At 37.6% G+C, this 13,250-nt stretch overlaps 1 protein-coding gene across 18 annotated transcripts in view; it reads right to left on the bottom strand.

The window, feature by feature from the left end:
• BAZ2B (bromodomain adjacent to zinc finger domain 2B) overlaps nt 1–13,250 on the bottom strand; it is a 155,294-nt gene that overhangs the window by 17,163 nt on the left and 124,881 nt on the right. For all 18 annotated transcript variants that reach the window (XR_010072126.1, XM_063342671.1, XM_063342674.1 and 15 more), the window contains 6 exons: nt 12,324–12,389; nt 10,610–10,750; nt 9,615–9,869; nt 8,657–8,871; nt 7,432–7,506; nt 1,940–2,183 (listed from right to left, as the gene is read on the bottom strand). Coding sequence is in view for 17 of the 18 variants with exons in the window: in XM_063342671.1 (XP_063198741.1) it covers nt 1,940–2,183; nt 7,432–7,506; nt 8,657–8,871; nt 9,615–9,869; nt 10,610–10,750; nt 12,324–12,389 (996 nt within the window). In the remaining variant the exon portion in view is untranslated. The remainder of the gene's footprint in view (nt 1–1,939; nt 2,184–7,431; nt 7,507–8,656; nt 8,872–9,614; nt 9,870–10,609; nt 10,751–12,323; nt 12,390–13,250) is intronic.

Raw genomic sequence — 13,250 nt, 5'->3', positions numbered from 1 at the left:
AAATACACTGTCACGCCAAATTTATTTCAGGATGAAATCGTACTGCCATGCCTTACTAATATTACAGTAAAAAGACGTAACAGAAAATGAGAGGCCAATTCTAAGGGTAAAAAAGTTGAAATTTTGTGCTTGTTCAATATACTTGACTAGGAACAACGTAACCAGAAAGAAGGTATATATTGAATCTTTCTAATCCATTCCAGATGCAGACAAAGGAGAAAGCTCATGGCCAAATGTTCGCTGAAAATATTCTTTTACCAGAAGAAATAATTCAGTTTGTACATGAAACACTTAAGACTATAATCTAAGTTTCTATGAAGGTTTTTGGATATTCAAATTTATTTCTAAGCATTTTTCATGCATGAAATAAAGGGATCTGTCAAAATCTTACCAACCAGTCTTTGGTCAGTGCACACTTGCATTTTATTTCAATGACTACCAGAAATCGTAGAGCGACTTTAAATTACAAGTCTGCTATAAGAGTTCCAGTATTATCTTGCTGATTTTTGAAGAGGAATACACCTGTGATTAAGTCTGTGGTTCACTTCTTGACACAAATTAGAGTCATTTCCAGAAAAAGAGTTTTCATTTAATTCAAGAAAGTTTTCTGGGATAACAGTAAGTTTCCAAAAGAATACAACCAAAATCCCAGGAGCTCCTAATCACCTGCACCGTAAGATACTACTGGTCTTATATTTCTTGGCTCTGTAGAAGTGTACCAGAGTGAAATACCACATATAGCATGAACGCAGTGGAACATCCGTTACATCAGAAAATTAATCTCTCTACATGAGTTACAGGACTTTTATCTACAAGATGCCCAGTGCACCAAAAAAGGAGATTGTACTGAAGGGAAAAAAGATTAAGAAATGGATGTGAGATTAGACACCTAAATATTACTTATTTTTAATTCTGAAGTATCAATTTGAAAGAACTTCGTGCTACGCCTCCAAGGTATTCTCTTAAATTCATTATAGTACTTCAAATAAATCCGGAATAATAGCACAAAGGGCGGTTCCTACCCTAGAAAGTAGCTGGGTTTCTACTGAAGAGTGTTTGCAAAGATTTGAATTCAAAATCACGTTGATACGTGCACTGTTCAAGCAGCGATACCCACAGCACCCATAAAACCTTACTCTGAACTTCAATAACCTTGCATAAATGGATCATTTTCTGGCAAACAGTGCACTACCCAGGGTGCTAAAATGTCATATTCTGTATCGCTTGTCTCCCTTATCAGGTTTCATCCAGGAGAGAATTCTAGACTTCTGCAGTGAATCTTACAGGCCTGTGGCACTTCTACTAAAAATGTTTTGACTATTGTAGGTAATTCTAAACGAGCTAAAAATGTTTCAGTGATCCTTCCTGCATCTTATCTGATATCGACTAGTAAAATTTATCACCTTGTGATCAAATACTGTCGGGCAGTGACTACCCTAGAAAAGTTATGAAAAAAAAAAATATACACAGGAAGGTCACAGACAAGCTTTAAAATAGATAATGTTAAATATAACTTTGCATTTCTGTATTATTTTGTTAATTAATAAATGACCTTTATTTTTCTCTAAGAGAAAATTACAGTTACGCTCATTTGCTAACAAAGCTGCAGCTCTCTGGATCTGTTACAACCTTTCAGAATTTCAGAGAAATTTAGACTAAGTCAAAACAAGTAAGCAGGGAAAAAACAGAACCAAACCCAAAACAAACCAAACAAAAAACCCCCTACCAATCCATACTATAATAGCTATCAAAAAAAAGAAAAAAATACCCCAGAAAATAAACTTATTGCAAAAATTTAAGAACACCGGAAGAAAGTTGTTCTTCCTTCCTTTTTCTCATGAGATTTTGGGGAAGCAGTGTCATATTGTAGAGAAACAGAAGGAAAAACAAGTTTTAACTTATTAGTTAATTCAGTTTCACTATACTTAAAATATCCCACCTCATCCTCACAAACTTCTGCCTTCTTTCCTTTTTTATCTTCTTTGTCTTCTTCATCCTCATCATCCTCATCTGCCTGATCATCGCTGTCGTCATCGTCGTCGTCATCGTAATCACTGTCCCCCCCCTTTCGCCTGCGCTTGCGGCCTGGTGTCGGTGTTTCCAGGGAGTGCTGCTCCTCTCCTGCGTCACCACCCCCTGTGGCATCTCTTTTGCCAGTTTTCTTGGCATGAATGATCCTAAGCCTTGAAAGACACGACAAGGGGTGAAATTATGGAGTATGTCTGCAGCAGAAACGTACCTTTCTTTCTGTGCGATTGAAAGTACATCACGCATTTTGGATTGAAATTAGCTCTTCTGTTCTAATATGACATTGTATTTTCTCAATATTTATTGCCATTAGTCAAAAAGAAAAATTCAGGTTATAAAGCCCCTTAAGCTTCTTATTCAGTTCTGATTAGAATTTCTGCTTCTCCCAGGTGAATTTTATTGTGTAACTGTTCAGAAGAAATGAAACACAAGAGGGATTTTTTAAAAGTCAGGAAAGACAATTAGAAGAAAGAACCATTTCAACTTCCTTATCTTTTGTTTTATGCATTTAAGAATATGATCATAAAATACCTGTGTTGGGGGGGGGGGGGGGGCGGGCCGCGGTCGGAGAAGGCAAGAATCCTCAGGAGAAGGCAAAAATCCTCAGTTGGAAGGATGAAATTATTTACATTTGCATGGCAAGAGCAAAGTTCATTTATTTTTTTTTTTCATTTCAGATTTTTATGCGTTTTTAGTTTATTATATATTACCTGACTTTAGTTCTTTGGGTGATCTTTTCATTCTAGGACATACTTTTCTGAGAAATCTTAGCTACCTAACTACTAGGAGATTACTCCATCAAACTCTCATTTTTCCTTTTATGAAAGAAAAAGGAAACTTACATACCAGTAATTATGGTTGTAGTAGACCTTCTTCTTCTATAAAAACCCTATAAGACAAGATTCCACACAGCAAAAATTATAGTTCCACCTATCGGGGAGCTAGCAGGCAAACATGCTGAATCACAGGAGGTATAAATAGCCAGGCCTAACCAGTCACTTATAATGCAGACCAAAAATGCAACTGACTTGGAAGAGAGTCATAAATTTGTGTAGGAAGGACAAAGATTTTTGTAAGAGATGACTGGAAGAAGGTAGGATGGGAAAAGTAGAACAGTAACGACAAACACAATTACCAGTACGTAATTTTTCCTTGTCGCACTTCTCTCTCTTCCCATCCTACAAAACAATATTCCATACAGCAAGTGGCTACGGGTGCAATGAGTTGTGGCAGCTCCCGGGCACGCGGACCAACGTGTCCGCCTCCAGCACCGCCCTGACAAAGCCAGGCTCAAGGGCACAGACCGAAACGAAGCTGTAACCGCGCAACTGGTAGCAGCATTTTAAAAAGACCTTTAGCAAGAAATCATCAAGGGAACTTTTGTTTGCTTGAAAACAGCTGGACTGTGGTTGGTTTGTTGTTGTTTTGGGGTGGTTTTTTGTTTGTTTGTTTTTTAAGGGGGGGGGCTTGTTGGGTTTTTTGTTTGTCGTCGTTTGGGTTTTTTGGTTTGTTGTTGTTGGTTTTCAATGCACTGGTTAATCCACCAGAGAATTTAGGAAGTTTTACGCTTTTATTTTTCCAATACAAATGGAGTTTTAGTTATTTTAGCTATTTAAAATAATTTTTGATAAAAAAAAATTTCTCAAGCCCCCCAGTGAATTTGGAAGCAAGTAACACTTTCAGGTTGGGTGCAAAAAATCTTAGTCTCACTGAGTATCAATACTACTCAGGCTTCCACTGAGTTAAGTTTCTGAGACAGAAAATCTTCCTTTTTACAAAGATAACTTCCAACCATCAAATATTCTTCATCTGGACTGGAAATTCCCGCCTATACACAGGAATTAACTATCAAACAAAGCCACTAGTCAATGACTGGACTGACTGCTGCCTGACTGCATAATTTTAGAGACAAAATAGACTAAGATAATCTTGAAGACGATTCAATAATTAATAAAGATGGTAGGTGGAAGTTCAACAACCAGCAAACACCTCTTTCATATACCTAAAAGAAATGAGAAGAAATAAAAAAGGCTCCTTTTGCTGAAAGCAAAACTAGAGATATAATGCTGTCGAGGACTAAAGGAAGCCTGTGCTACAAATTATAAGGACGGAAACGAACCAAAAGATGCTCTCTTTCAAAGCACAGAAGCATAAGGCGGCAGCAGTCAGCATCCAAGGTAGCGCAGAGGCAGAAAGCAGTGAGAGCGTAACTTAAAAAATGTTCAGGTATTTCAAGAGGCAGCATAATTTTCCTGCTGCTACCTAGATATATGGCTCACAGAGAAGAAAACCTTCACTCAGAAAACTGTTTCATCTTTCTCGCTTTCAGGTATATACCAGAACAACATCTGCAACTGCTGGGAGAATTATAACGTCTATTGGCGTATAAAGAGTGTGTGTGACCCATCAGATAATTAGATGTGTGGCTTAAGATCATAAAAGGAAAATTCACCTTTTGACTTAATTTTCATGCCTTCTGCATAGTTTTTGCGCATGAATATGGAGTAGTAGCAAGGCAGAGAAATTCTAAACATCATACTTTAAACGCACTTTTAACATACTTCAGCTTGGGTCTCAAAAACGAAAGTTTCCCAGATCAGCATTACCACCCCCTACCCAAACTCAGGGTGTAATTTCTTCCCTCGTGTAACACTGCTTTTGATATACCATCTTCGTTTACAGTTGAGATGGCCTCACTGAAAAGAAATTAATTTACAAGGAGTATGCCATACTGGCATGTTAAAAAGAACATTGTTGAAGTGGAAAACCTCGTTCTGCAGTATTTCCAGTCTTGTAAGGAAACATATACTACTTAATCCTTCAAGTAGCTGTATTTCATTTTCATTCCCTTTTATATTGATCAAGCTACAAGAGATGCCAAAGAGAAGACATGTAATGGAAATAGGAGATGCTGAGTTTATGATGATGTAGTTATAAAACAGCTGAATCACCTCAGGTGAGACAGTCTTCTGACTACAGCTGTGATACGAGAAAGCACAACGAAAGACAAACTAAGTGTGTGAGACAGGTGCCTTCACAAGAACGGCGATTAGTATCAAGATTCACGTGTAAATGTGATAGAGAAGGAATCAGACTCAACCTCTCACTGACCATCGGCCCATCAGAAACAGTCCAGGCAGCTCAGAATTCAATTTCCGACCATATATATTATACTTATTAAGGAATTCTGTTCAACATCCCTGAGATGGGGAAAAAGAAAAAAAAAAAAAAAAGAAAAAAGGCATTCCTATAGGCATTTATACAATGGTGGGGTTTTTTTCCAATCTTGTATTATAATGTTGGGTTTTTGTATCTTACAGACACTGGCTTTCATATTATCTTTTTTGTCCCCCTCCCCAGATATCCAGTTGTGGAGTTAATCTCATAAAAAGTGAGAACGTAGACAAAAAAAAAAATCACTAAGTGAAAACATCTGATACAGGTAGAGTCTTTTCTCATCCCACTTGGGTATGCTCCGAGACAGCCTGGACACACTGGTGTGGAGACTGACCACAACTAGCACTGGCAAACCAGGCTGAGATGAAATAAATCCATCCCTTGGCATCCTTCATTCTACCACTACACACTTCCCACACACGACAGGCTTATGCTGAGGGTCGTGTGAAGGTCTATATGCATATGGAAGGAGTACACAGCCGCTGATCACATGGCGAGTAGTCAAGAAACCAGATACTCCTATGCAAAACTATTTGGGACTGGGATGCTTAAAAACCAGACTGAGCTTTTGAAATGGATGGGGGAGATAACATACATAAGAATGAAGTCTAGAAGCAGAAAAAAAGACCTAACAGAAGACTGAAATGGACAGATTTCTTTTCAGAGAAGCCCCAGAACAGTTGTAAGACTTTATGAAAAACACCAACTGACATAATAAAGAAGAAAACACTGTCTAAATTTGATCGAAGAAGGCTCTTCTAAAAAGCTCATCAGAAATTCATGAGAAAAAGTGGAAAATCCAAGGATTTTGAGCCAGAGAGATGAAACAAGTCCAGTGAATTCAAAGAAGCAGAAGAACAATGTTTCTGAGCACTTCCACGATACTTACGCTCAAAAATAAGGACAGAATTACTGGAACCTAAAATCCACACGAGAGGAAAACACAAGAAATAGAGAAATGACTGTAGAAAGGAAGAGGGGCTTGTGACTTCAGGGTATTTTGCCCACTATTTGAAAGGGAAGAAGAGGGAGGTCATGAGGAAAAGGGAAGATCCTACATCTACAAGTACTTACAGTTTGATGGAGGGAGAGAAAGACTAGGCAGTCCCTAAGGAGACAGGACAGGTAAGGGTCCCGCTCCACTAATGGACAGTTGGCTACATCAGAAATGCAGAAACACTTTTAAAACTGTTTCCCATAGAAGGAATACAGATGAAGACAGGAAAAGGTATTTGGATTGTCATTAGAGATAAAATACATTAACCCTGTGCAGACTGAGGTCTGCAGTATTAGTAGAGAATTTCTTTTTATTGGTCTAATTTTTTTCCTCTACCTCCCTCTTGTCCTTCTTCTTTACTTCTTTCCTTCTTCCTTCTGAGATACATTAAAGGGAAAAAAGGGAGACATAAGATTAGAAACACAAGTACCTAAAGAAAGGACTAAGAAAGGATTCACTGTTCCTAGTAAGAGGTAAAGATGACAGGGGTGGGGTGGGAGGGAGGGAGAAGAAAATAAAAAAGAGTCTGGCTATGTATTTTCACCCCCTGTGATTCATGAACTTTATGCCTTCTAGCTTCCTGGTTAAGGTGGAGCCTTTATGCTTGCTGTATGGAATTTTGTCTTGTAGGATGGGAGAACAGTGGATATGAATCTTACAACCCTTAAAAAGTTCCAATTTTACCTTACATAAAAATATAAAAAATATCTCAAAGTTTGCATTCTACACATGATCCCTAGGTATAGGGAACAACTCAATATTGACAGATGGGAAACACTAAGTTAACATAATACAAATTAGCAAAATTCAGTTGGTAATTGTTTTATGAAAATCATTTCTTCTTAAAATGCCTTTCAGAATGAACGTTGGTAATTATGGTAAGTCCAAATAAACTTTCATAATGACAATAGCAATTTGGCAGCTCCTGTAATATTCCAATTAAGAAAAATTTTACTTTCTTCCAAAGAATACACACCTTGTGACTTTGCTCCGATTTTGAGGGACTCTAACACTCTAAACCTCATGCATCTTTAATAGATTTAAAAGACTAGTGCTGCACCATTCTAAATCCACATCCATCTTATTTGAGCAGTTCAGTTACTAACTCCTTGGTAAACCTGTAATTTGCATCAGTCGATTCTGTCCTTAGAACCAACTGCCTATATAACAGCATATCTGAGCAAATGAAAAAAGCAATATATTGTAATATATGAAGAAATTGAACTTACTTCCGAAGTTTGCCTTCAACCATCCATTTATCTCTCCTTAAGTTTGACATATAATCAATGTTTTTATCAATTTCACTGTCAAAGACAAAATAATCCATTAACTGTGAACTTACATATCTTTTTCTGACAGACATTTACGTACAGAAACTTTGTCTCAAGGAACTGTCTTGGAGAAATGTTTACAATTAAAAATAAATACTTTTAAAGCTAGGAAGTTCCGATACTAGGAATGCCGATGTAGCGTACTGCTGTGTCTATATCAGGCAGTCTTTATTTACAGTATCACGTAAGCTTTCTTTCCATAAGACGCATGTCATCCAAAGAATTCGACGTTTCTTTCAATAGCTCTAATCCAATGTCAAGCCTCTAGATGTATTTGCCACAAAACATCTAGCCCTCTGCTGAGATGCAGGCTATCACTGGTACAGCTGTGGTATTCTACCTAGGATTCATGTGATCTACCACCTAATTTTCACTGCAGAAATGGAAGAACCAAAAAAAGTGCTTCAGGACAGTGACCGTCTGCGAGCACACTTCCGAGACATCCCAACCTCAAAAATTTAGCAGATTATGGTTGTTTCTATGATGAAAATATAGAAACGCAAGTTCTTAATGATCATTTCTACATATCTGACTTAACAGTTGGTCATCTGCAATAAGATGAAGTTTCTTACTATGATGAATTTGATGAGTGCAGATTACCTCTCTTGCGCAGTACGTACATAGGGGTTTTTTCAATTATGAAACACTATACATTACTGACCACAAATGAAGTATACACTTTCTGGAATTACTACCATGATAAATCAAGCTTGCCACCTCAGCTTATGACCCAAGTTAAAAGTATTTAGACAAAAGAGGTCTTGAAAACCAAAAGGAAAAAAGGGAAAACAGAGTACTGCAGAACCCTTATACGGCTCTTCTAAATTATTCCCTAGAACTGTTAATAAATTTCTTTGTAATCAACCTCATCTTTTACTCCGCAAAGAGCTGAAGAAATTTTGGTGCAAGCTTTGAAAACAAACTTACAGACCAAACATGGAAAAGTTCTACTCTTCCATCGTATCAGAATTGCATAAATGTAAGGAGCAGTAACAGCAAATTTCAGCTTTCACTGTAAGCACACGAAGAATCCTCTCATAACAGAACACAGCATATACAGTATTTTTGAACTATTACGCTTTTATAATTTTATTTTTAGAGACCTATTTGGGAAAAATCTTACCTTACTACACTTTTGCTGCATGCTAACTCATTGACAAGAAAAGCAAGTACTGATGCTTTCTGAGATGGAGTATGTGCCTGGAAAGCTTTTGTCTTCAAGCTTTCTGTCAGCTCAGTTTGCCCACAGTGAGCCTCCATGAATATCTGCAGAATCTCAGACACATTATCTCGATTGATACCAACATTCAGCAAGTGTTCCCCAAGAATAGTTTTAGCCTAAAAAGAATAGAGAGGTTTTGAACAATCACATTTTAAAATATTATTCTCCTCTGCAGGCTACATTATTGTTTCTAAAACAGTGGGGTGGTTTGTTTGCATTCTTACAGAAGGACTTTAATCGGGATTTTTCTTTAAAATTATTCAAATGTAAATCTTGAATAGAGTAACAAATTAGAATGTCATCACTTTGAAGTTTTTAAGAGCAGAGATAATATTAATGAAATAGGTTAAATGAAAAAAGACATGATCCAACTGGGACGTGATGAACACTGTTCTGTACAATCATGCTATCTAGAGTAGAAAAGAGATATGCTGGCTTGGAAAAGAAGGATAATAAGAAAGAGTATCATGAATGAATCAGAGTTTTGATGAAGTGATGTAGAGAGCAGACTGTGGAGAAAGAAACGGCAATATTCACTGAAAGCATAACATGAGGATAAGAATAAAAGGGGAGGGGAAGAATTAAAAGACCTGGCTACAGATGTGACAGTACCTTTCAAGAGGTCCAACTGAAAATGTGGGAGGGTAGGGCAAATGCACATAAATATATCACTTCTGGAAAATGGGAGGGCAGACAGGGCGCAGAAAGTCATTGAGTAACATTAGAACAGTGATACCAAAGAGAAGAAAACAGAAAGGGAATGGCAATCCAAATCAGAGAGGTGTCAAAGAAGCACTAAGAAGAACGCATTCATAAATACAGGGTGTTCGTTATGGACTTTTTTCCTTCTTTTTTTTACCTTGTATCCTGTAACGAGTCCCGGATCACAAACAGCTGCAGAGACAAGCTTTACAAGCAAGTCTTGTACTTCTCCCATGCTGTCCCCTATGTTTAGCAAACCCTCTTGAAGAATGCTCAGGGAAGGAACATCCACATTCACATCAAAGCCAAGAACTTTACCGAAGTTACGCAGGAACTGCACTACCATGAGACAATCTGAAAATGTGCTTCCATCAAGAACAAGACCTGGGATGCGAGGCAACTCTGGCAAAGGCTGAAAGAGACAGAAAAACAATGAAAGATTCAGTAGTATATTTTCAAAGAAAACTTTTTTGATCCTAGCCAGAGAAATTGGTTGAAACTTCCACATGACCTACAGCACGACAATGCTAGAAGGTAAAAGCTGTACAGAAGCTGCCCCTCCACATCCCATCCAGTAAATTTAATTCAAGGCTGAAGCATGTTTACCTTTTCACATAATGTAAGAGGCAAGAGTAAGAAATACTTACTTTTGGGCGAGGAGATGCTCTCAGGCTCTATTCTGAGCCAAAATACTATAAAAGGTGATGGAAAAATATCAGGGGGACACAGGAAGGGGAATTATCTGGAATAGAGGGCTGGAACCTGAGGTATGTCAAGCCCTGAAGGACAAGAACTAAGAACACAGAAGACTGGGAGAGTAACTTTTTTCAGTAACAGCTTAGAATAGTTGCACGTATGAGAAAAGCTCTATCTAGCGCCTCGATCTTGAGACATGATGCCTATTCCTGCTGCAAAAATAACTCAGAGTAGTCAATTTTTTTTGAAGCAATCATGAGAGTGCTTTTTGGGAAGCAGGCCACTTTTAAAGAAAATGCTTTTTATTAACTAAACATATGCTACTTGAGCGTTTGTAGTATCTTGTATTTGTGTGTATTTCAAACAGGGGAGCGGGTGCAAGAAAAAAAGTTACTGTCACAATGGCAAAATAGAGAAACAAGAGGCAAGAAAATAAGTTTACATTATTATGATTACCTTCTGGTCTGCTAAGCACATATCTTCGTTAGGCTTCTTTAGCTCCTTTGCCATTTCTAATTCCAATCTACGCTGTTCCAATTTACGTTCTTTATTTAATCTTTTTTCATCACGTTTCTCTTGCTTTAACCGCTCTTTTTCCTTATGTAGAATTAAAAGGACAGAAAATAAAACCTTCTTATTATACTTACAACGGAATAATCTAAGAATTTGAAAAGCACTACTTACGCAATCTTAATAATTACCACAGCAATTGAGAAACTTGCATTCAAGTAAAGGGAAGGGGAAAACTACAGAAATAGAACAAAACCATCAAATTTGTGAGGAAATCTAAGATTCACTTTTGTTCTCTCCTGTCCACAAGGAAATGGGTATGGAGTGAAAACCTGGTACAGAACTGCCGTATGTGCAAGGCATCTGACTTTCAAGGCCCCCTTACACACCAGTATCATTGATGAGCATCTGCTAAAGCACAGATGACTCAAGAAGCCTGTAGTTGGGAAGGCACCTCTGGACAGCACATGGTTTAAAAATTCCCTTAATACATAAATGGATACGTGTAACTTATAAAACACCATCGATCTTTTCAACACACATGGCTTCTGGCCTTCGATTACCACACACTTAGCATGAATCTGAAAACTGAACAGTCATTAGTATCTTATTCTGTACAACAAGAAAACAGGGACAGTAAGTGAGAAGCCAAGCATCTATTATTTTTCTCCTCCAGCACCCCCCAACGTTGGTGTCAAGAAACAAAACAAGATGAAAAAAATCTAGATGGTTAGATGATCAGCCTCAAAAGCAGCCTGAAATTTTGGAAAGTGACATCAACCCCTTTTTTGTTATCACCTTAATGTTACTGCTTTCAAAAAAGAAAACAAGTTAAATAACTAGATTCAGAGATAGATAAAGTAACATGCTTCTACACAAAATGACACACATACACATTTAGGACTGTAGCCTTCCCTATCTCTTGGTTCAGAATTTCTGATGCATATTTTTAGTAAAACAAAACGAGAAATGAAGCGTTTATTTTCTATAGCACAGCAGTACTTTCTATTGAAGGAGAAAAAATAAAATTATTAAGGCATAATAATCCTATTTGTGTGGTTTCATCATGGTCCAAATCTAGAATCATCTACAAAATCCGCAAGTTCTAAGAAGCCTGGACGGGAAGAAGATGTGTACTTTTACCCCTGGATAAGTATTGAGGAAAACCGGCTCAGCAAGTATGGCAAGTCAATATGATGAAGTCCTTACTCCTCTTATACACATGAACAATGTCAAGAAGAGAAAATAAAGCTTCCTTTCCAGGAAATACCAAAGACTCTGGAGTGACTATTCCATTATTTGCTTCTTGCGCAGAATCACTGGAGATCGAAGGGACCCTCTTGAGATCATCCAGTCCCATCCCTGTGTGTGTCCTGTCCCTGCTGCTGTCCCCCCCAGCATCAGCTCCAGCAGGCTGCACTTCCACAGTCTGCCTGGGCAATCTGTGCCAGTGTTGCAACATCACCCTCTGAGTAAAAAAGTTCTTCTTACATTTAAACCGAATTTCCTGTATTTCAATTCGTGCCTAGTGCTTCTTGTCCTGCCCCACCATGTATACAAATGAAACTACACATACAGGTACATCAAAGAGATTGCTCTTCCACGGATCACTGCAGAATGGAACCATGAAAACGTCAAACTTTGAGAGGTTAATACTCACTTCTGCTTTTTTACGTGCTTCCATGGCTTTCATAAGCATCATATGTTGTCTTCTCCTTTCTCGTTCCTATTGAAGCAGGTAAGATTAGAACAAAACTAATCGACATTTTCAAATCAGTAAAAAAGCTGAGTAACAAATTTAGCATTAATAGACAAGTCACAGTAAATACTAAATATAGGACAAGAATGGCCAAGTCTGTGCATGTTTTAGTTCAGGTTTAGAAAGCAAATACAAGAACAATCAAAAGCAAAAAGGTAAAGCAATGAACATGGAGACAGTGTAAAAAAGAAGCATACAGATTTACTTATGGTCAGTTGTGATGCTCCTTCATAAGCTGGCAGAACAAAAAGCATAATGGTTGGCTGGAACAGGTCAGTTACCTTACATCTGCTATCACGGGACTTGCAATTTACTTCTTCAATAGCCAATTCAGCAGAAATTTTTACTAGTCACTTTCAAACATTTCAAATATTAACATTTTTGTAACCAAGCAATAAATTAATTTGATTCATTTTCTCAGCTCTAGATCCGTTTTAATCAAGCTAGTGGTGGCGTATATACATACGCAATGACGCTTGCATTTACTGATGCCTGTCCCTCAAAAAATTATGTCAGTAACTTCAAGTGCATTGAAGAGATGTATTCTAGAGCATCAAGTATCAATTTTTTTTCCTTAAAAGCTGTAGAGTAAATCTTGGCCCCAGTAAAGGCTACGGGAATTTCATCATCTAATTCGGTGAGGCTAGGATTACATTCTAATGTTTCATTGTATAATTATAACATTATGTATTTACCGCTGACTGAAAACTTATCTCCTCAGTACCTTAAAAACTTAGGAAAGAAATCATCCTGATTTGTGAAATAGGTTAATTCAAATTGTATTTAAAATATCTGGATTCGTTCCCAGTGAACGGGGACAAGGCTTGC

Source organism: Chroicocephalus ridibundus, chromosome 7 (genome assembly GCF_963924245.1).
Source record: "Chroicocephalus ridibundus chromosome 7, bChrRid1.1, whole genome shotgun sequence".
Classification (NCBI taxonomy): domain Eukaryota; kingdom Metazoa; phylum Chordata; class Aves; order Charadriiformes; family Laridae; genus Chroicocephalus; species Chroicocephalus ridibundus.
The sequence above is the reverse complement of the archived record's forward strand: the minus strand, read 5'-3'. Positions and strand labels throughout refer to the sequence as shown.